This window comes from Chrysemys picta, chromosome 1, assembly GCF_011386835.1.
Source record: "Chrysemys picta bellii isolate R12L10 chromosome 1, ASM1138683v2, whole genome shotgun sequence".
NCBI classification, from domain to species: domain Eukaryota; kingdom Metazoa; phylum Chordata; order Testudines; family Emydidae; genus Chrysemys; species Chrysemys picta.
Window position 1 is genome coordinate 327,992,052 of NC_088791.1, and position 23,156 is coordinate 328,015,207.

Consider the following 23,156-nt stretch of genomic DNA (forward strand, 5'->3'; position numbering starts at 1 on the left):
TTTATTCAGTAACATTAGCCTGGGGGGAGAGGGGGAAATAACACATGAAGCCACTTTGCTTCCCTTTGAATTAGGCTGAAATTGCAGATTTAACAAATTATATACTCTATAACTCACTGCTTTGGTTTGGCCAAGTTTAACTGTGTGAAATTATTTGTCCTAATTGTATATATTTCTATTTATTGAATTAAATAATACGCTACTGATATGGCAGGGATAAGGAAGTAGGGTGATGTAAAAATCCTGCATAATGTTATAGTACATGGAAACTTTAAAAAAATACTTTTAATATTAAGAGACGTATCCAGGAAAAAGGTGGACAATTTCAATAAATAGCTATAGCAAAAATCTCAGATCTTTATATAGAAGGTGGATTTATGTCTTTTTTTTTAATTACTAAGCAAGAAAAGACTGGAATTAATAATACATGCCAAACAATATTACTCTAAAATTCAATGTCTACAAGGGATCTTGGTGAAGAAGTATTCTTGCCAGCAAGTTAAAGAAGTATGGGCTGGATAAATGGACTATAAGGCGGACAGCAAGCTGGCTAGATCGTCGGGCTCAATGGGTAGTGATCAATGGCTCCATGTCAAGTTGGCAGCCGGTATCAAGCGGAGTGCCCCAAGAGTCGGTCCTAGGGCCGGTTTTGTTCAATATCTTCATTAATGATCTAGAGGATGGTGTGGACTGCACCCTTAGCAAGTTTGCAGATGACACTAAACTGGGAGGAGCATAGGTGCCAACTTTCTCCGGTGCGGTGGGTGCCCGTGCCCCCCCATCCCTTTCCCCGCCCCTGGCCCTGCCCCCATTCCAACCCCATCCCCAAAGTCCCTGCCCTAACTCCGCCCCCTCCCTGCCCCATTGGATCCCTTCCCCAAATCCCTGGCCTGGCCCCACCTCTTCCCCCAGCGTGCTGCGTTCCCCCTCTTCCCCCTCCCTCCCTGCCCCGTGAATCAGCTCTTTCGCGGCACAAGCGCTGGGAGGGAGGGGGGAGAAGCAGGACACGGCGCTGCGCTCACGGAGGAGGAGGAGGCGGAGACTGAGGCGGAGGTAAGCTGGAGCAGGGGAAGTGGGATGGGGGGCTGCCGGTGGGTGCTGAGCAGCCGCCAATTTTTTCCCGTGGGTGCTCCAGCCCCCGAGCACCCATGGAGTTGGTGCCTATGGGGAGGAGTGGTAGATACAATGGAGGGTAGGGATAGGATACAGAGGAACCTAGACAAATTAGAGGATTGGGCCAAAAGAAATCTGATGAGGTTCAACAAGGAGAAGTGCAGAGTCCTGCACTTAGGACGGAAGAATCCCATGCACTGCTACAGACTAGGGACTGAATGGCTAGGCAGCAGTTCTGCAGAAAAGGACCTAGGGGTTACAGTGGACAAGAAGCTGGATATGAGTGGACAGTGTGCCCTTGTTGCCAAGAAGGCTAACGGCATTTTGGGCTGTATAAGTAGAGGCATTGCCAGCAGATTGAGGGATGTGATCATTCCCTTCTATTCGACATTGGTGAGGCCTCATCTGGAGTACTGTGTCCAGTTTTGGGCCCCACACTAGGATGTAGAAACACTGGAGAGAGTCCAGCCAAGGGCAACAAAAATGATTAGGGAGCTGGAGCACATGACTTATGAGGAGAGGCTGAGGGAACTGAGATTGTTTAGTCTGCAGAAGAGGACAATGAGGGGGGATTTGATAGCTGCTTTCAACTACGTGAAAGGGGGTTCCAAAGAGGATGGATCTAGACTGTTCTCAGTGGTAGCAGATGACAGAACAAGGAGTAATGGTCTCAAGTTGCAGTGGGGGAGGTTTAGGTTGGATATTAGGAAAAACTATTTCATTCACTAGGAGGGTGGTGAAGCACTGGAATGGGTTACCTAGGAAGGTGGTGGAATCTCCTTCCTTAGAGGTTTTTAAGGTCAGGCTTGACAAAGCCCTGGCTGGGATGATTTAGTTGGGGATTGGTCCTGCTTTGAGCAGGGGGTTGGACTAGATGACCTCCTGAGATCCCTTCCAACCCTGATATTCTATGAATCTTCAATAGCCACAGGGAACATTTTAGATGATTTACTAAAATCTATATGAGTGAAATTGCCTTTAGCCTCAAAAAGTCTGAATTCTAATTAATATCGGAACTCCATTGCTCCTGAAACAAGGTAAATGTTATTAAAGCACTTGTGTAGTATCAGAAACATATGTGCTGCTTTACAAAACTGAATGGCAACAGCCGTGTCTTCATCAACAAGTACTGACTTTTCCTGCTGCTAATGTCATAGGCAGACATGTCATTAGGTTGAATGAGTTTCTCTCAGCTGCCAAAAAAGATGAAAAAAATGGATAATGAGAAGGTGAGGGAACGAAATGAAAACAAGATTTAGAAAACAAAAATTACAGGAAAATAGGCCAAGATTAGTGTAAAATGGAAACTGGCCCTCATTTTTTTCACCCAGTGAAATCTGTGAAACCAGCCTCACTTTAAAGTGAAATGATACAGTGGCTGATTGGTATACTTAGAGTAATTTCTAATAATTGAACTAAAGTGATATGCTTAAAGGGATAAAAAGATACCATGTTGCATGGGCCTGATTAATAAAAGGCACTGCAGATAAACAGGATTTCCTGGGAGAAAGTACAGTTAGTTATCAAACTATCACTGTAAGGAACTAAAAAAGTATTTGGAAATTGAAATGTTCAGGAACAATGCTTTGTCTGTAATTATAGAAGTAACATCTTTTTCACACTTAAATGGATCATGCTTATTACAAGCTGCAGCTTAAAATATTCGTCTGTGGAGCTATCCCCTTTTAGAGCATCCATCTTTATCCTTTCATTCAAATGTTCAGATTGCACAAATGCAGTCTTCATCCCCTGGACTGATAGTTGCCTTTTGCTGCAGGGGCATATGTATCAGTTGATTGAGGGCAGGAGAGGGGGAGACATTTTGGAGCCCTTAGGGATCTTAGCACCCTGTGGTTCTCATTTCGCCATTTAAATAAGTGGCCAGATTTTCGAAAATGCTCAGCCCCCAGCAGCACTTACTGTTTTCAGTGGGAGTTGATGGGTACTGAGCATCTTTGAAAATCAGACCACTTCATTTATATGCCTATATAGGAGCTTAAGGCTGGGTCTACACTACCCCCCTGAATCGGCGGGTAGAAATCGACCTCTCGGGGATCGATTTATTGCGTCCCATTGGGACGCGACAATCAATCCCCGAATCGATGCTCTTACTCCACCAGCAGAGGTGGGAGTAAGCGCCGTCAACGGGAAGCCGCAGAGGTCGATTTTGCCGCCGTCCTCACAGCGGGGTAAGTCGGCTGCGATACGTCGAATTCAGCTATGCTATTCACGTAGCTGAATTTGCGTATCTTAAATCGACTCCCCCCTGTAGTGTAGATGTAGCCTAACACGAAAATCTACCTCCCAGCTGTGCGTTCATCGGATCATTCTCAAATGTTAATCAATAAATATATTAACTGAAGGCCTCATGCGCTCCATGCCTAATGGAATTATTCTTTCCAAAGCTGACTAGTAATCATGTGTCAAACATCAGTGGAGGAACCTAACTTTATCAGAATTTCAAGTAGAGATAGAAAAAGAGAGACCATGCTGTATTTCTCCTCATGGGAAATCTTTAGCTTTATTATGGTTTGATTATTTATAGATTTAATTAAACAAAAGTTTCCTGTATTTCACCAGCTGGATTCTTCTGGATGCAGAACTCTCCACAGTGATCTTTGGATGACCACGAGGCTGCATCACCACAACTTTATATAGGGCTTCCCACTCACAAATCGTTGCTATTGAAGACCGTAGCAACATGACAGCTCCTGGTGCTTCACCTTCAAGAATAAGTCATGCCTTCTCTCTGTTGCCATTTATCTAGCAAGTATGCATCAGGGTTTTTATATTTGTATATAAAAATATATGACAATTTGCCTCAGGGTACTATTACTGAATGCCCCACAATAGCATTTAAGATAGGTAATATTGGAACTGCTAACTCTTCTATGTTCTCATCTAGGATGAAAATCAGGGCTTTCTCTGAAAAAGGGTTTGCAATTCTAGAATGTTCTCTCCTTGTTTATATACCTGAGTACACATTTACAGTATCCTTTACAAAAAGGCTCAAACAATTGTTTACTCCCTAACAGCATCAAAACAATTTATTATTTACGAAGTATTTGGAATGTACTAGGTGACTCTCTGAGAAGTAGACATTGTCCACTTCCTTCTTTCTGTACCAACTCCCATGTCAGAAGAGTTGGATAGTTTGTCTGTGTTGGATGGGATAGTTTCAGAATCCTGAAAGGTGTCTAGCAGAGGCATCTCTCTGTTGGGCTAACCTTTCTTTTGTCTAGTTCTAGGACCCTGTAAGGTTTATAATCTAAATAGACAAAGGACAGAGGATTGGATACATAAGAAGCAGATGACCGAGTAGTATTGTTAAACATATATCTTGCGTATCATTTATTAAAGAAAAAAATAAAAGTTGCTTATTACTCTACAAAACTTTCTGATGCTATTTAGAAGTGATGTAGAATCAGAGGACAGGAGCTTCTTAACACCATATTCCTAAAGAAAGCCAAGACAATTGCCCAGAAACAAGGGTTGAAACACTCACCGACCAATAGTTTGGAAGTTGAAGTTAGATACATTCAGACTAGCGATAAGGCACAATTTTTTAACAGTGAAAGTAATTAACCATTGGAATAGTTTATATAGGGATGTGGTGGATTTTCCATCACTTGATATCTTTAAATCAAGACTGGATATCATTCTAACAATTATGGTATAGCTCAAGCAGAAGTTATGGCTTTGATAAAGAGATTATTGGGTGAAGGTCTTTGGCCAATGTTATGCAGTAGGTCAGACTAGATGATCATGATTAGATGGTCCCTTTTGGCTTTAAAATCTATGAATCTAAGAGTCAAATGAATCTTGAAGTTTGATGATTGCAGCCCATAGTGTAAGATTAGATATTTATTCTTATTGATGTTTGATTAATTGTTGTCAAAACCTTGTCAATAAAATGCTATGGGGAACAGCAAAGGCACCCTTAGCATAATCACAAGCTTCTTTCTTTTCTTTGGAATTGTCTTGCCATAGGAAGATAGATATCTGTCAAGATAAATAAATGAGATGTTGAGAGGATGGCTTTTGTTTTATGACCCATCTCCTGCCTTCTCTCCTTTGAAATCCCACCTCAAGGCTTCTTCTACTGAGAACTCTACAACTGGCATGGGGAAACAGACTTGGGAAAAGTCTGTTTGTCTTTACATTTTATAATATTCTTTTGGTATCAGAATTTGCACAGTCACATCCTGCCCATGGGAAAAGGCTTTCTGTGTTTGGTCTTTTTAAAGTGTAAGCTCCATAGGGTACAGATGCTGCTACCTTTCATGTTTGTATAGTGTGTAGCACATTGTGGCCACTGTAAGAATGGCAATAGTGATGAAAGTATACAGCATGACTTCTTTAAAGACTGGCAACTCTAGCTATAAATCACTGAAACCATTTTATAATATTTTTTCATCTTTTTAAAATGATGGTTTGGCTATGATGATCATATGTTAAAAAAATGGTCACTGGCTAAAAGACATCTCACAATGCCATTCTGACACAATAATTTTTCAGAGTAAAATTGTGCTTAACAGTAAAGCTAGGTTCTTATAAGCTTGACTGGTAAGATTCTGCATTTGGAACTTCATTAACAGTTTGCTGAAGATAATGTCAATCCAGGTCATTTTTTCAGAGGTGTGCTGGTTTGGCAGGGCTAACAAAGTTAAAAAAATAGTAAAATGCATTTTTGTCAGTAAACTTTGTAAATATGGCTCCGAAAAAACACAGAGGTGAAGTCTATTTAATAATAAGAAGTTGCCATTAGTCAATTTTCTGACAATGTCCACATTTTAATTTTTTACAAAAAACAATCTATCCTTACGAGTGAGCAATTTTCCTTGCAAACTTACATATTGTGAAGATGGCTGGTGCAACTGTTACTCACCAGAAAAGGATTGTTTAATTGCTCATTAGTGTATGTTTTAGTTAGCGTTCACAGTTTTAACCTCAGTCTAATTTAGCTGTACACAGTGGCTTCTAGCAAAACATCTGCAGAAGAAGTGATAAAGTTTCTAATGGAACTGTGATATTTGTATAAAAAAAAATCCCACATGACTCGGTCCCAGTGTTGAAAGGCATCGTATAAACTGAGAATAAAATTGGAAAATAAGTTGTCTGCATCTGAACAGTAAATGCAAATCTATAGTTCAGACCTGAGACATGTGGAAAGGCTTGTCACTAGAAACACTGAAAACAAATTTCTTTTTGGTTCACCTGCTTTTCTTGGTCTAGACACTCTTTCGATGTGTCTGTCTTACACAGTGTTGCTCAAGCTTTCTCCCAATTGAAGGACATCAATGATCATTTACAGGTGCTGTATGAAAAAAAACACAGGATGATGATAAGCACTTAAAGAATCACTTAAGTCCTTTTTGATAGTGTGGAGCATTGTTGTGTGCAAAGATAGTAAGAATTAGTCCAGGGCAGCCAAAATTTTGATGCAGATTGTTGGCCATTAAGAAATAGGAAGGCAAGGAAATATTTGCTATTGCTGGCCTATTATGCATGGAACAGCGTTCATGAATTACACAAGGTCACTACACTCTCCTTCAGATACCTCATCTCTGCTCCGTCTCCTACAAGAAGATCAGTCAACCAATAATGGCCTGGTTGTGCATCATTTGGGATAGTTGATTATATTTCGCTTTAAAAAATTAAGATTATTTGGATCCTGTCAAGTTATTGCGCTTCTTTGTCACTACATGTTCTTATTTTCATTACCCTTCTGCCTTCCTTCTTTTTCTTCCTCATACTCAAATTACCTCACAGTGTGGTAATCCTCATCTCTTCCTTCAAATCCCCTTTGGTCTGCTGGAATGGTGCAAAGCAGAAGGAGCAAGGTCAAAAAGATCTGGTCCCCATATATTAAATCCACTGCAAATAGTATAAAACACATAGCACGAGAAAGGGGGTATTGAGAAAGAGCACTCTGGTCACAGTGATTCTTAAAAATATATTTTTCATTTTAGCAAGGTAGAAATCATTCACACACACACTGAGAGAGAGCTTTTTTTCAAAGAAATACTTGGATTTTCACTATTTGCTGATGAGAATGTGATTTGGTAGCAGAGATCCTTACAATTAATAAACATAATTTCAACCCTTCCAATTTTGACAGAAGTTCTTTGGTATTAATAGGGAGATGCTTGGTCTATTTTTGTATCCGTTTCACCTGCCAAAATGTTGCCACTTTTTCTTAAAAACAGCACAGTTGTTTCTTCACTCTGAACTAGATAAAAGCCGATCTTTTAAAAGATACAGAACAAAGCCTCATCTACTAACGTATTTGCCAGTAGCAGTCTCTGTTGTTAAGTCAGTAAATGTTCTGGGTAGAAAGGAATATAAGATAAAAGATAATTCTGCCTTTGCCTTCTGTTGATAACAAATATAATAAAATCATAGTTAATGTTTGCATTTGGATCTATCACTAGGCTTAGTTCCAGAACTTGATATTAGTTTATTCTGCTGGAATATAAAGCATGATTTTTCATTTATTATTTTATGATTATATAGTGCTTTTGATATATGTGGTGAAGTAATGTTAAGCAACCAAAAAATGTAAGTCTGAATCTAAATTTAAACACACAGGTAAGCTTAATTATCCAGATTTAAACATATTCATCTGTCTAAAATCAAGTTTGGAGGTATATGAATCAAAGGGGATATAAAGTTGGCATGTTGGACTTTCTGTTAAGTTACATACGCTTTATACTTCTTTATTATTCCTTTTGAACAATATGGTCATTCCCTATCACTTTGAAAAATGGAAAGGGGTCTGTGGGGGAGTGGGTGGGGGGGGGGGGTGAGATAATTGTATAGGTAACTGCCGTGGTTTAGCTGCTACAAAATAGAGAATAAAGATGTTATGTAATTACAAAAATAGAATCTAAGCTTCTAATATTTTCAAATCACACTATAAAAGCTTAATACTCTAGTCCCATAGAGAATTTGTAAGGGATTAAAATAAATCATTTTAATTCATCACATTTACATTTGGGCAAATAAGACAATCTGACTGAGAATATGCCCCCACATCTGATGCACAGGCCCTGCTTGTAGAGTTTAAAACTTGAAGCAAATTAAAGTTGTTTTGATTTGAATTCATAATCTTTTGTTTATAGACAAATGTAACCTTTCTGAGATTGATAATTTAAAGTTAATTAGCTTCTGAATGCTAAATTTACATCTGAATCTGGTTACTTGGGAAGAGTGGCGGAAAAAGCAACCAACTACTTGAAATACAGATATAAACGAGCCCAGATCATATGCTGGCCAATCTTGCCACATCTTTTGATTTTTGAATTGTTTGTTTTAATCTATAATATCTGGCTTTTTTGCACATTTTTAGGTAAGGTTTCAAAAAACAATGAACAGAAATTTTGTCAAGTATCAGAGGGGTAGCCATGTTGGTCTGGATCTGTAAAAAGCAACAGAGGGTCCTGTGGCACCTTTAAGACTAACAGATGTATTGGAGCATAAGCTTTCGTGGGTGAACGCCCACTTCATCAGATGCATGCTCCAATACATCTGTTATTCTTAAAGGTGCCACAGGACCCTCTGTTGCTTTTTACAGAAATGTTGTGTACAGGACATAGCTTTGGCTCTCCTAAGTAGAAAAGTTTTGCGCCCTTTTCAGAAGATTACAGATCTGGCTGTGAATCTGGTTGTAGCCTTGAGCATCAGTGTAGAGTCTTAGTATACCAAGCTACAATGAAAGGAAGGAGCTGTATTCTGTAAATGCTAAGTATTGTTAGTTAGAACTCTATCAGGCTATATAATAGAAATGGCTATGATGTTGGTTAGAAGTAGTTTTGACATTCAGTCATCATTATTGATGGACATGAAAATCCCAGAGTCCTCCTTTAAAATCTTAGCTTTACAAAGTATATGTGTGGATTTTGTGTTTTTCTTTAAATATTTGATTGAAACCAGCATGGGCCATGTTTTCAAAGGAAGTTGAAGCAGAATGTCATCATAAAATCATAGAACTGTAGAGTTAGAAGGGATCTCAAGGGTATTCTAGTCTAACGCTCTGCCAAGATGCAGGATTTGTTGTGTCTAAACCATCCAAGGCAGATGGTTATCCAGCCTACCTTTGAAAACCTCCAGTGAAGGAGATTCCATGACTTCCCTAGGTAATTTGTTCCATTGCCCTACTGTTCTTACAGTTAGGAAGTTTTTTGTGAGATGTAATCTAAATTCGCTATGCTGTATATTTGAACCCCTTGCCTCTTGTCTTGCCCTGTGTGGCAAAAGAGAACATTTTTTCTCCATCTTTTTTATGGCAGCTTTTCAAGTATTTGAAGACTGCTGTCATGTCCCCCCCTTAATTGCCTCTTTTCCAAACTAAACATACCCAGTTCTCTTAAGCCTTTGCTCATATGACTTGCATTCCATCCCTTTGATCATCCTTGTCACCCATCTCTGGATCCTTCCTAGTTTCTCTACATCCTTTCTATATAGCGGTGACTAAAATTGGACACAGTACTCCAGCTGAGGCCTACCCAGCATCGAGTAGAGCAGTACTATCACCTCCCGTAACTTGCATGCTATGCCTCTGTTAATACAACCCAAAATTGCTTTTTTTGCAACACCGTCACATTGTTGATTCATGTTGAGGTTGTAATCCACCACAACTCCCAGATCCTTCGCACAGTTGCCAACTTTCACGCAGTAAATAAGCACCCCGACTTTCACAATAATCCAAAAATCAAGCTAATCCCATTTCAAAACAAGGCCAAACAAACCAATCCCTAAGAACCCCAGCACTCTCTGTGACTAGATCCCCCCGGCGTGCTGTCTGGGACTGTGGTTGGCCCACTGTGCACCCCTGATTCTCTCTCCCTCTTGCCCCTGATCAAAAAAAAAAAAAAAGGCAACAAGCTACCAGCCAAAAACTAGCCAACAAGCCAATTAAGCCAAAAACAAGCCCAATTTCTGTGTTTTTTCCACGGGTTTAGCATGTCTGCTTCTCAGCAGTGCTGCTGCCAAGTTATTCCCCATTCTATATATGCACATTTGATTTTTATTTCCTAAGTGTAGCACCTTACATTTGTCTTTGTTGAATTTCATTTTGTTGTCTATAGCCCAGTTTATCAAGACCCCTTTGAATTTCAGTTCTATCCTCCAAAGTGTTTGCAACCTCCTGCCCCCCAGCCTTGTGTCATCTGCAAAATTGATTAGTTTGCTCTCTATTTCTACATCCAGCTCATTAATAAAGATATGAAATAACATGGGACCCAGAACAGATTCCTGTGGAACCCCATGTGTGACTCTTTCAATCTGATATCATTCCATTAATAATATTATTTGTTTGTGGTTGTTTAACCAATTATTTATCCACTTAATGCTAGTTCTACCAAGCCCGTGTTTCTCCAGCTTCATTATGAGAATGTCATTTGGGACTGTGTCAAAAGCCTTGCTAGTGTCCAGATATATTATGTCCACCGCAATCCCCCTATCCTGTCAAAGAAGGAAATCAAGCTGGTTTGGCATGATTTGTTCTTAGCAAAAATATACTGGCTGCTAGTGATTACCCCTTCATCTTCCAGGTATTTGCAAATTGAATGTTTTATACATTGTTCTTGTAGCTTTCCAGGTACTTATATGCCCCACCAATACAAAAGTATCTTGGGGTATGTCTACATAACATTGTAAATGCAGCCTCAGACTCAGATTTGAGACCAAACTCTCCTACTATCCACACACACATCTGTCTGACTTGTATCAGCAAGTGCTCAGGACCCGAATCCTGGGACCCACCCTGAGCCAGAGTCCTGCTGCGACTTGGGTCCAAACCTGTCGTTTTGCAGTGTACCCTCATATACCTCGCACCCCTCCTGCACCCCAACCCCCTTCCCTGAGCCCTCTCATATGCCCCGCACCGCTCCTCTAGCCCAATCCCTTGCCCTGAGCCCCTTCCTGCACACCGCACCCCCGCCCACACCCTGCACTCCCTTCCGCACCCCAACCCCCTGCCCCAGCCCTGCATACAATTTCCCCACCCAGATGTGGCCCTCAGCCCCAAAAGTTTGCCCACTCCTGGTCTAGACAGCCAGACTGTAGGTTTCTTCTGCAAAAGGGGTGAGACACATAGGGTCTGTGCTTAGGAATTGATCCTGACTGAGCCAAAGCAGGAACAGTGATCCAGACCCAGGGAATTTAGAAGCATGTGGTATTCAGCAGTTGGATCCCATCAGTACAACTGGTGTCCATTCAGAGAGCAGAACCGGAAAGGTTGTAAGAGTGCTGTCAAAAAATATGTGCACATGCAAAATGGGTAAATGCATGTGCAGACAGGCACTGATGGATGCTGTTGCCCATGACAATATGTGTTGGGAAAAGTGGATTTCTGTGAGCCTTTATCCTCTCATCTGAAAATTAAGCCTTAAATTCATTATCTTGCATATTTCATTTGGAGATTAACAGCCAGGTTATGTGAGCTGGTTCCACACTGTGCCAAATGTTTTATAGGGGCAAATTCTTTGCAGACATAACTCCAGCTGAGTCTCACCCTCACAGAATATGGCCCTTATATTTTACAGTTGGGCGTGTCAAACATCTGAGAGCTAGTTTAGAAGTGTAGACCTAGATGTCTGAGAGCTCATTCCTTGGACAATAAGACATTGTCCAACAATATACAAACACACTCTACTTATTACTCTGATAATTAGAATTTGGAGATCTTAAGTGCCACTTCCATTAACCCCTGCTCTGGGGGGAGATATTACTGGGTCATCCAGACATACTTTCAAGTTCCTGTCCTGTTTTTAATATACCCTTACCGCTAAGGGACATGAAGCATTCAAAGCTAATCAATTATCTTGTGTACAGTCATTTGGAGTGTTGTAATCTAGTTTTCAACCACTTTGAAGCAAAGAGACCCCGCTGGTTAAGGTTGTGAACAATTTGTTCCTGTATTGGCAGTGGAATATTAGCTGCCATTGTGATGCTGAACATTTCTGTTGCATTTGACACTTCATATTGTGCAAACCAGCTGATTCATTTGGAATCTTTTATATGGGCTTCACAAGAACTGCACCTGTTTGGTTTGGATCATGTTCAGCCAATTGTCTGTAATCTCTGTTTCTGTTTGTTAAATTTTGCTACCTTTCCAGTTTCTTCGGGCATCCTATAAGGTTCTGTGTTGGACCTGTTATTATCTAGCATTTGCCTGGCTCCTATGGTGACATGTCATGGATTAGCATTCCATTCTTATGCAGATAACACTCAGATTTATTTAAAGATCATAGAATCATAGAATATCAGGGTTGGAAGGGACCTCAGGAGGTCATCTAGTCCAACCCCTGCTCAAAACAGGACCAATCCCCAACTAAATCATCCCAGCCAGGGCTTTGTCAAGCCTGACCTTAAAAACCTCTAAGGAAGGAGATTCCATCACCTTCTTAGGTAGCCCATTCCAGTGCTTTACCACCCTCCTAGTGAATGAAATAGTTTTTCCTAATATCCAACCTAAACCTCCCCCACTGCAACTTGAGACCATTACTCCTTGTTCTGTCATCTGCTACCACTGAGAACAGTCTAGATCTATCCTCTTTGGAACCCCCTTTCACGTAGTTGAAAGCAGCTATCAAATCCCCCCTCATTCTCCTCTTCTGCAGACTAAACAATCCCAGTTCCCTCAGCCTCTCCTCATAAGTCATGTGCTCCAGCCCCCTAATCATTTTTTTGCCCTCTGCTGGACTCTTTCCAATTTTTCCACATCCTTCTTGTAGTGTGGGGCCCAAATCTGGACACAGTTCTCCAGATGAGGCCTCATCAATGCCGAATAGAGGGAATGATCACGTCAGTGCTCCTACTTATACAGCTCAAAATGCTGTTAGCCTTCTTGGCAACAAGGGCACACTGTTGACTCGTAACCAGCTTCTCATCCACAGTAACCCCTAGGTCCTTTTCTGCAGAACTGCTGCCTAGCCACTTGGTCCCTAGTCTGTAGCAGTGCAGGACTCTGCACTTGTCCTTGTTGAACCTCATCAGATTTCTTTTGGCCCAATCCTCTAATTTGTCTAGGTCCCTCTGTATCCTATCCCTACCCTCCAGTGTATCTACCACTCCTCCCAGTTTAGTGTCATCTGCAAACTTGCTGAGGGTGCAATCCACACCATCCTGCAGATCATTAATGAAGATATTGAACAAAACCGGCCCCAGGACCGACCTTTGGGGCACTCCGCTTGATACCGGCTGCCAACTAGACATGGAGCCATTGATCACTACCTGTTGAGCCCAACGATCTAGCCAGCTTTCTATCCACCTTATAGTCCATTCATCCAGCCCATACTTCTTTAACTTGCTGGCAAGAATACTGTGGGAAACTGTATCAAAATCTTTGCTAAACGCGAACAGCAGAAAGGCTAACAGAGGGAGTTTGACTGAGATCTGTCCCCGAGGAGGTACGCTAAGTACTGCATTAGGGGGGCTGTGTTGGTGAATATCTAAGTGTCTGTTGCGGGGACAGTTTGTCAGTTTGACCGTGTGCTTGACTGTTTGAAAAGTGTGAATTGGGACTGCTTTGTTCCAGGTGGGCTTTGAGTGGGCCGGACTGTTATAAAAAATCATTCCTTACTGTTCGTTCATTTTTGTCTCTCGGATGTTGCCTGGCCACAGTCATTAAGTTCCATTTAGTCCAGTTTGTCCATAGTATTTATAGGGCATTGATCACTTAAGAACAGTCATTCCCAAACTTTTATTTTGAACATCCCTTCCAGTGGATTGATACTGACTTCTGCAATGTCTTGGCTCATTGATGCTCAGATGGTTGGGTACAACTTGAAAGTGGGTTCTGAGGAGGCATCTGGAGGATTGCAGCTCACCAACAAAGAGCTCAAGAAAATCCCTAGGTCTCTAAGACCCATTAAAGCCCCATGTTAGAGGAGAGAAGAAACACTGTGCTACCTCCTCTTCCTGCTGTCGTCTGCTGCCTCTGTCCGCGCCCACCATCCAGTTTTACGGAAGCCTTTCAGCTCTCCTCTCCTCCTGTCTGCATAGTGTTGAGTTTCAGGGCAGACAGAAGTGATGCTTCAATAGCCTTGTGCCCTTATGTACACGCATCATGAGTTTCATTTTGGGTTGGTCTGGTTTTGGGTCAAAGCCACATGTAACAACCAAGTTATGCAGAGATTCCCCCTAAGTATTTGATCAATGCTGTTACCAGATCTCAGAAGTGATCAATATCAGGTGCACTGCTGTGGGCCTGAGCAGCCCTTTCCCCATAGCTCTCACATCAGTTTATGAGCGTGTGTTTGGCTCAGCCTAGTGAAGGCCCAGTGGACATGCTCCCCAACCAACCAGCATATTGTCTTCTGGGGAGTTGAGGAACGAGGAGAAGCTAAAAACAAGAGGCAGGGGAATAAGAAAAAGAGTGAAATATAGAAAACAAAAAAATACATAAATACTATCAGAGAAAATGAGAGAGAAAAAAAGAGGGGGAAAAGCAAACCTTGTTTGAAAAGGCAGAGAGGAGCCCTGCCCCGGCACAGTGCTCACTGCACAGTCAGGTCCCTAATTTGATGTGTTGCTATCTGAACTCACTCTGACTAAGCAAGGGGTCTGGAAGTAGGGTGAACTGTTCCCAAGCCACCAAAGTGGCCAAGAAAAAGTCAAATTAAAACAAGAGTATGAATCTCCTACCAGTCTTTCATCAAATAGTTTGGATGGAACACAGATCCTTTTTCTAGGTTCCTGAATTTCAGGTGCTAGTCATTGTAGGGCTGTATTATATCTTTCATCAGAGGGATGTGCAAGGTTTGGGCGCCAGTGCAGAGACTTCTGAGGTTCCCATTGTCCTGAGACAGTGGCTCTCAACCTTTCCAGATGACTGTACCCCTTTCAGGAGTCTGATTTGTCTTGCATTCCCCCAAGTTTCACCTCACTTAAAAACTACTTGCTTACAAAATCAGACATAAAAATACAAAAGTAGCCCAGAACACTATTACTGAAACATTGCTTACTTTCTCATTTTTACCATATGTCATAACTATAAAGGGAAGGGTAACAGCCCTCCTGTGTACAATACTATAAAATCCCTCCTGGCCAGAGACTCCAAAATCCTTTTACCTGTAAAGGATTAAGAAGCTCAGGTAACCTGGCTGACACCTGACCCAAAGGACCAATAAGGGGAAAAGATGCTTTCAAATCTTGGTGGGGGGAAGGTTTTTGTTTGTGCTCTTTGTTTTGGTTGTTGTTTGCTCTTGGGACTAAGAGGGACCAGACATCAATCCAGGCTCTCCAAATCTTTCTGAACAAGTCTCTCATATTTCAGACTTGTAAGTAAACAGCCAGGCAAGGTGTGTTAGTTTTATCTTTGTTTTCTCAACTTGTAAATGTACCCTTTGCTAGGGTGTTTACCTCTGTTTGCTGTAACTTTGAACCTAAGGCTAGAGGGGGGTCCTCTGGGCTCTTTAAGTTTGATTACCCTGTAAAGTTATTTTCCATCCTGATTTTACAGAGATGATTTTTACCTTTTTCTTTAATTAAAAGCCTTCTTTTTAAGAACCTGATTGATTTTTCCTTGTTTTTAGATCCAGGGGGGTTGGATCTTGATCCACCAGGAGTTGGTGGGAGAAAGGAGGGGAATGGTTAATTTCTCCTTGTTTTAAGATCCAAGGAGTTTGGATCTGTACTCACTAGGGAATTGGTGAAGAGTCTCTCAAGGCTACCCAGGGAAGGGAATTAGCACATTGGGAGTGGCTGGTAGTTAAGCTTGGAAGTTTTCATGCAGGCCCCCACATCTGTACCCTAAAGTTCAGCGTGGGGAAGGAGCCTTGACACCATATAATTATAAAATAAATCAATTTGAATGTAAATAATGTACTTACATTTCAGTGTATAGTATATAGAGCAGTATCAACAAGTCATTGTATGAAATATTAATTTGTAGTGACTTTGCTAGTGCTTTTTATGTAGCCTGTTGTAAAACTAGGCAAATATCCAGCTGAGTTGAAGATCTCTGCCTACCCCAGGGGTATAGGTACCCCTGGTTGAGAACCACTGTTCTAAGACACCAATCCTCCTGCTACTTTCTCCCATAGTGCAGGGGAAGAATGCTTTTGAAACTAGGCAAGGCAAAACTCACCGAATTTCTTGTCCCTCATATGAGCAGCCTATGTGTACAGGTGATAGTGGCCCTTAGAGTACAGAAAGATTTTGATATCAAGTAACTAGTGCGCTCTACAGTGATATGGTACTTCAAATGCCACCCCTCGCCCCAAAACCCCTGCTTCAGTACTAGAAAACACTGCCTTTCAATGCTGCATTTCACAGGTTAGGAAAGAAAAGTGCTCTAAATCTGGATTATACTCTCTGGTGCTGAAGTTAGAACACTACAACTGTTTCTGCTGAGTTAAGCCCTGTGTGATTGCTGTGTATTTACACTTAAATACTGTATAATCAGATAGCAATTATTTCTTACAAATCAAATGGTAATTATCTTTGAGTCTCCATTTAACTCTATCTCTTCCCAGTCATCCTCCTGCATGAAATAGCTGAAAATTACAATGTAATTGTACGGTTTATTTTCTGCTATGTGAATTCTCGTGCTCACCAGCAGATACTGCAACAGTGAATTTACATTTTCTAATTTAAATTCCTGATTTATACTTCTTTTAAACAATGCATTTTCCCAGCTCTGGGCCTGATCAAAATCCAATTGAAATCAATGAAAAGACACCATTGATTGTATTGGATTTTGGATCAAGCCATAGGTGCGACTGCTTCCAGATTCTATGTTATAATATTAGTGTCTAAGTCTGGAATCAGGAAGAATCTCGATAGAGGGATGGGAGAAAGGTGGATACCTGGTAGAAGAAAAGAAGGATAGCAAAGTAGACAAGAGTGCAAAAGATGTTAGATGTCCTGGACTAACGGAAGAGACACGGGGGAAGTGAAATGCAATATATTGAAGAAAAGATCTTAATATATTTTAGTACCTACTATAAATAAATGCACCCAAATTGTGCCTGAGTATAATTCCATCTAGAAATTTCAAACAAAGTGAAATTAACAAACGACTCAAGCTTGCTTTTCATGATATATATAACTTAAACTGTGATAGCTCTGCAGCCTTATTATCTACTATTGAGTGTTCACAATTCTATCTTATTTATACTTTTTCTGAAAAATTTTTCTAACTATGGTCCCTTTACTGAAATCAGATGCATGCAGGTGGACACACCTATAGGTCGGTGGGGTTCCACACAGGCACAATGGTTCTATAATGTCAGTATTTCTAAATATAGTTTACAACTAAACATCTGAATGAAGCCTGGTGTTCGTTTTGAAAATATTACTGTGTCATTTGTAATGAAGTCTTACAGAACTTTCTCACTAGGAGGGTGGTGAAGTACTGGAATGGGTTATCTAGGGAGGTAGTGGAATCTCTTTCCTTAGAGGTTTTTAAGGTCAGGCTTGACAAAGCCCTGGCTGGGATGATTTAGTTGGGGATTGGTTCTGCTTTGAGCAGGGGGTTGGACTAGATGACCTCCTGAGGTCTCTTCCAACCCTGAGATTCTATGATTCTGTGATTGATACTATGATTCTATATGTTTATAGCTGGCTTCAGGACAATAAGATTGTGGTTCTCTGAACAAGTAATTTGTTGATAGGACAACAGATTCTAGGAATGTATGTAATTGACTCAAATTCAAGAATAAACTATGTTTATCCCCAAAATATTTTATTTAAGCAGTGAAGTTTAAAAATGATGTCTAGGTTAGATAACTGCATACAGAAGTCACTACAGGAGGTTATTTTAAATATACCAGTGGTTTTAAAGAACAAAATCACTTTATTTTTTTTCATATGAAGTATAATAGCACACTATATTTTTTTCTTGAAGCTATATTTTGGTGTAGTTGTACATGCAAGCTTAACTTTGTCATTGACTGACTTGAGTGCTGACCCATGTTCTCGTAACATAATTTTATGATGGAATAAGGTCTAGTAATGGAAGAAATAAATATTGATTCTGAAATTGGAAATCAGACAAGATTTCCAGGAAACTGTTAAATAAATTTTATGAATACTATTGCTCATTCTTAGATTGCGTGTACTGCCACTGTGAATTTGTAGTACCACTAAAATTGATTCCCTGTGATTGCTGCTTGCTTGTAAAGTGGATGAATTACAGTAGCATTTCTATAGCCTTTAAACAAAAGCCCTTTTATTTGCCATTTATTTCAGATTTTTTTTGTTAAGAGCAAAATAGTACATTCTGTTTTGAGTATAATTTCACATCCCACATGGATGTGATCATTCATGGAGGGGGAGAAAATGTTTTATAAACATATATTATTAGTGTGATGCTGGTAGTTGGTCTGGACTTTTTTTGGCCAGTATAACTGCATCTACACTAGAGATTTTGCTTGCATAGCTATGTTGGTTGAGGTGTGATCCCCTTCCCTCCACCCCATAATAGTAACCAACATAGCTATGCTAGGAAATCTTTTGTCAACCAGGGTTTAGCTAAGAGAGAGAAAAGGCAGTAAGAACTTTCGCAATTAAACAGATAAAGTGAATGCACAGAAAATGAGCAGCTCTGATGAGCAAGAAGGTGCAAGTGTTGCATAGTTACTTTCCAGAGCAGAATTGTACCTTAAGAGTTATATGTGAATATTCAAGAGAGGATTAGGATTCTTGAAGGAGCCAATTACAGTTTATGGGTGTGCCACAGGATTTGGTCAATTTAGTTTAATTTTTAATACTTTGGATTACATGCACTAATCCTAAACATAAAATCATTAATTATTGCCAGGTTCCAAAATCCAGGTATCTTTTTTTAGCACATTGGCATGCAATTATGAGAAGAAAGTAGAAACTATGATCTGTTAAGGAAAAAAAGAACCCTGTTGGCTTAGTTACTTCCTTGCAGTGCTCAATTTTTTAAAATAGTGATACTGAATTACAAAGAATCTCCTAACAAATTAAGTACTTGTCAAACTGGACTTTTTTTTTTTTTTGCTATCCCTGCTCTCTGTGAATAGTCTTCCCTATTCTCTCTCCCCTCCTCCCCACATGTATGGTTTCAGTTACTGAGAAATATTAAATACAACAGTGGAACTGGCTATTTTGCTCCAGAACTCCCCTATAGGTACTGGTCACTAAGTCGGCGATGTATGTTCATGCTGAGTGAATGAAGGTTTCTTTTGCTGCCATCCTCATCTCCTGCCACCTACTCCCTCGTCCAAGTGTTCTCAAGAGAGGCATAATTATCAGTTGCTTTTGAGGTCTGGAGAATTACTACTAATTACCATAGATATAACTCATTAAAAATGACACTGTTTTTGCTGGTATGATCTTGCAGTGCAATAAATCCCTCTTTGTCCGTTCGTTACCTGAATAGCTCCAGGTCTAGAGACAAAGGGGCAATCTCAGTTCATTTACAGAGAATCTGCTTATTGAAAATAGTTAAAAGCAGGATGTCCTGAGTAGTCTTAGCTACCATATTAATAAAATATAGGTTTTTATGTTACTAATTATTCTGATACTCATAGTGTCTGCCTTTCAGTGTCACTCATATATTATGTTACCACAATACAAAACACCTTGAAAACAATGAATAATGGTTGGGCTTTTTCCCTCTGATTCAGAGTCTCTCTGATGTATACAAAAGCCAAGTAAAGCAAAGGGAAATGTGCAGCATTGTAAGGCTGTAATAGCTATAATCACCCTGGGAGAGGGTTAAATGCTTATATGGTCAAGTTAATCAAGGCACCCCCCTCAAATCAGACTTCCCAAAGTTAATTCTGTTCAATTTAACTCACCTTTAAATGGCTGATCCTTTTCTAAGACGGCTGTTTGTATCACTCTCCATGTCTTCATATGTCTGAATAATAATAATAAAATTATTATTATTCTAATTAGACATGACCTTTGTTTTTTGCTTTTGAAAATTTCTAATTGTTGTAAAAACACTACTGTATTTGGGCTTTTGAACCCAACACCTTTGAAAAATTACCATCGTTAAGTTCAAGTCTTTTGTATTTTAGGTACAGTTTGATCTAGTGCTTAGAGCAATAGCTGAGGAGTTGAAATCTCTTCCTTTCCCTCTTTATTTGCTGTTTGGACATGGTCAACTCACTTAGCTAAGGCCTAGAACAGTTTTCCCCATCTGTGATATGGAGATAATGGTCACCTACCTGTGAAGTGCACTTCCGGGTACATACTGCTTTTTCTACACGAAAAAATGTTGAGAAGATGAGTGAGAGAGAATTTTCCTACATTTTGGCAATAAAACTCTACATCCTGTAAATAGGGCTCTTATTTAATTGGTTTTTGCATGTTGTGTTAGTGAGCAGGTCTTTTCATAAACACTGCGATGCTTTCTTGGGGCATCCAGAACTCTAAGTCACCTTGTTGCCTCAGCAAGCAAGAGAGAGAGAGATGCTGCTGCTAAACTCTGTCAGTTCCCTGATACCCCAGTTTGTTACCCAGTCCTTTCCTTGATTTTGGGTGTCTCAAGTTTTTGGGTGCTCAACTAACACCTCATAGGGTCCTGATTTTCAGAAACTGCTGGGCTCCCACCCTCTAAAATCCACTTAATTTAAGATGCATCAATCAGAGCATCCAAAATCACTAATCATCTTTGAAAATCCTGGCCATTGAACATAATGTAGTAGTCATAACATGGCTAATTTATAAAATCACATTCAGTCTTTATCAATCCCCGATAAATCGATCGCTACTCGCCGATACGGCAGGTAGTGAAGACGTACCCTTAGCTTCTTCTTTTTGCCTCCTTCCCCCCACACTTGCCTGGTGCCTTTCATGAAGGATTCCAAAGCTCTTTGAAAACAATTAAGCCTTTCAACACTCCTGTAAGTTACCAATAGGTAATACCAGTGATCTTTTTTGTTTAATGAAGAAGTCCCTTGTTGAAATTGCTCAGTGTAGCCAGAAACTTACAGAAATAACTGTATTAGCATTTGTGTTCTACGTAATTTTTTCCTCTGTTGCACTGGTATTTTATCTTAAAAATCAAATGTGATGCAGTAGAATTAATTTTTCATTTAACTGGGAATGTGTGACTCAAGTTTGAAAAAAGGCTATTAAGCTATGGAGTATTAGAGATGTAGTTTCTAACATAAGTGCAGTGAAATATAGCAAAAAATGTTCCTATTTTGTAAAATCATGGGGGCATATCCTTAGTTGGTGTACATTGGCATAGTTCCATTGACTAGGGTTACCATACGTCCTCTTTTTCCCGGACATGTCCGGCTTTTCAGCAATCAAACCCCCGTCCGGGGGGAATTGCTGAAAAGCCACACATGTCCGGGAAAATGGCCGGCACTTCCTCTCCCCCTGTGGCTCTGCTCCACTCCTCCTCTCTCAGATTTACAGAGCCAAGCTGCCCGAGCAAGCGCTACTGGCTTCAGGCAGCACCCCCCCCGCCTCCGGACCCCGAGCCCCCAGCCAGGCACTTCTCCTACCCGGCTCCAGCTGAGCTGCTCCCACGGTGCAGGGTCCGGAGGCAGGGGGGAGGCTGCCTGAAGCCGGTAACGCTGGCTCCTGCAGCTCTGCTCTGTAAGTCTGAGGGGGCGGAGCCGAGCAGCTCGGCTGGAGCTGGGGAAGGGACGTGTCCAGCCAGCTCTGGGTCCTGAGGTAGGGGAGGGCTGCCAGAAGCCAGCAGCTCGGCTCTTACAGTCTGAGCTGGCAGGAGCAGCTCAGCTGGAGCCCAGGTAGGAGAAGTGCCTGAAGCCGGTAGCACTAGGGCAGCTTGGCTCTTAAACAGAGCCAAAGAGTCAGGGAGCAGCAGCAGTCGCCAGAGCCTGCTCTAAGGTAAGCCAGGGATGCCAGCAAAGCTGGGAGTACCATGCGCCGCTGATTGCACAGGTGGGGGGCAGCGCTGGGGGAGCTGCTCCGGGGAGTCGCCAAAAAGCACTGACTGTGGTGGGGGAGGAGGGGAGGGCAGTGTGAAAAAGGCAGGAGTGTGCAGAGGGATCAGAGCTCTGGCTGCGATGGGCATCGGGCTGCCTTGCCTGCAAGTGGATCAGAGCTCCTGGGGCTGGGGTGTGCTGTATGGCACTCAGCTCCCCATTTGTGATGAGACACAGCAGTGTGGTGGATCACTGCGAAATACCTGCCCAATCAGAGCTGCGGGGGCAGGGCTTGCAGGGGCTGGCTCCGACAGCTCCCATTGGAGCTTTTCCCAGCCAATGGGAGCCTCTGAGCTTGGCTTGTGGCGGGCCCAGCACGTGGAGACCCTGGCTGCCCCTGATCCTAGGAGCAAACACAATGCCAAAACGAAAATACAAAGTTCACTACATATAAAGAATTACGTTTTAGAATTAAAGAATTAAATAGCTCAAAATGTCCGGGATTTTACCGGGCAGGGAGGAGAACTGGGTGCTCCAAGGCATCTGGGGAGCTGGGAAACAGAACAGTGTGAGCTGCGTGTCCTGACCGCTCCCAAAAACTGAGCGCCGGGGCAGATCCTCCACTGAGCAGCTTCATTAAAGTCATGGGAGTCTATACTAGTGGAGTGCCTGACTTTAGAATTGGTGCAGCTGTTTCGTGTGGCTGGGAGGGAGGAGGGGGAATGTGGGGTGCTCAGGGGAGGGGGCGGAGACTTTGGGGAAGGGGTTGGAATGGGGGCAGGGAAGGGGCGGAGTTGGGCGGGGCCGGGGGTGGGGAAAGGGGTGGGACCGGGGGAGGGGAAGGGGCGGAGTTGGGGCGGAGTTGGGGCGGGGCCGGGGCCCCATGGAGTGTCCTCTTTTTTCAATGTTCAAATATGGTAACCCTACCATTGACTTCGGAGGTGCTACAAACATTTATCCCAGCTGAAGATCTCCCTTCATGAGTCTGAGTAATCCATCATGATGCTAAATGTACATCCTTTGAAAGGTAATGGCCCACCGAGGAGCTGTCTGAGTAGAGACATATAACAATATGATTAATTTCTAGAACATCACCACCAAGACATTTCTTTTTCTGTACAACAAAATCAAACATAATAAAATAAACTATAATCAAAGCTATCCCACTGGCCAAAAAAACCCACCACTTCAAAAGTGAGTAAAACATGAGGA

The 23,156-nt window shown here is 41.5% G+C and overlaps 1 protein-coding gene across 5 annotated transcripts in view; it reads left to right on the forward strand.

The window, feature by feature from the left end:
* Positions 1–23,156, forward strand: part of SLC36A4 (solute carrier family 36 member 4) — a 235,408-nt gene that overhangs the window by 119,296 nt on the left and 92,956 nt on the right. The window contains exon 11 of one of the 5 annotated variants that reach the window (XM_065581648.1): positions 3,694–7,858. The exons of the other annotated variants lie outside the window; for them this stretch is intronic. Coding sequence (XP_065437720.1) covers positions 3,694–3,728 — 35 coding nt within the window. The 3' untranslated portion in view covers positions 3,729–7,858. Of the gene's footprint in view, positions 1–3,693; positions 7,859–23,156 lie in introns of those variants that run through there. 5 annotated transcript variants of the gene reach the window in all.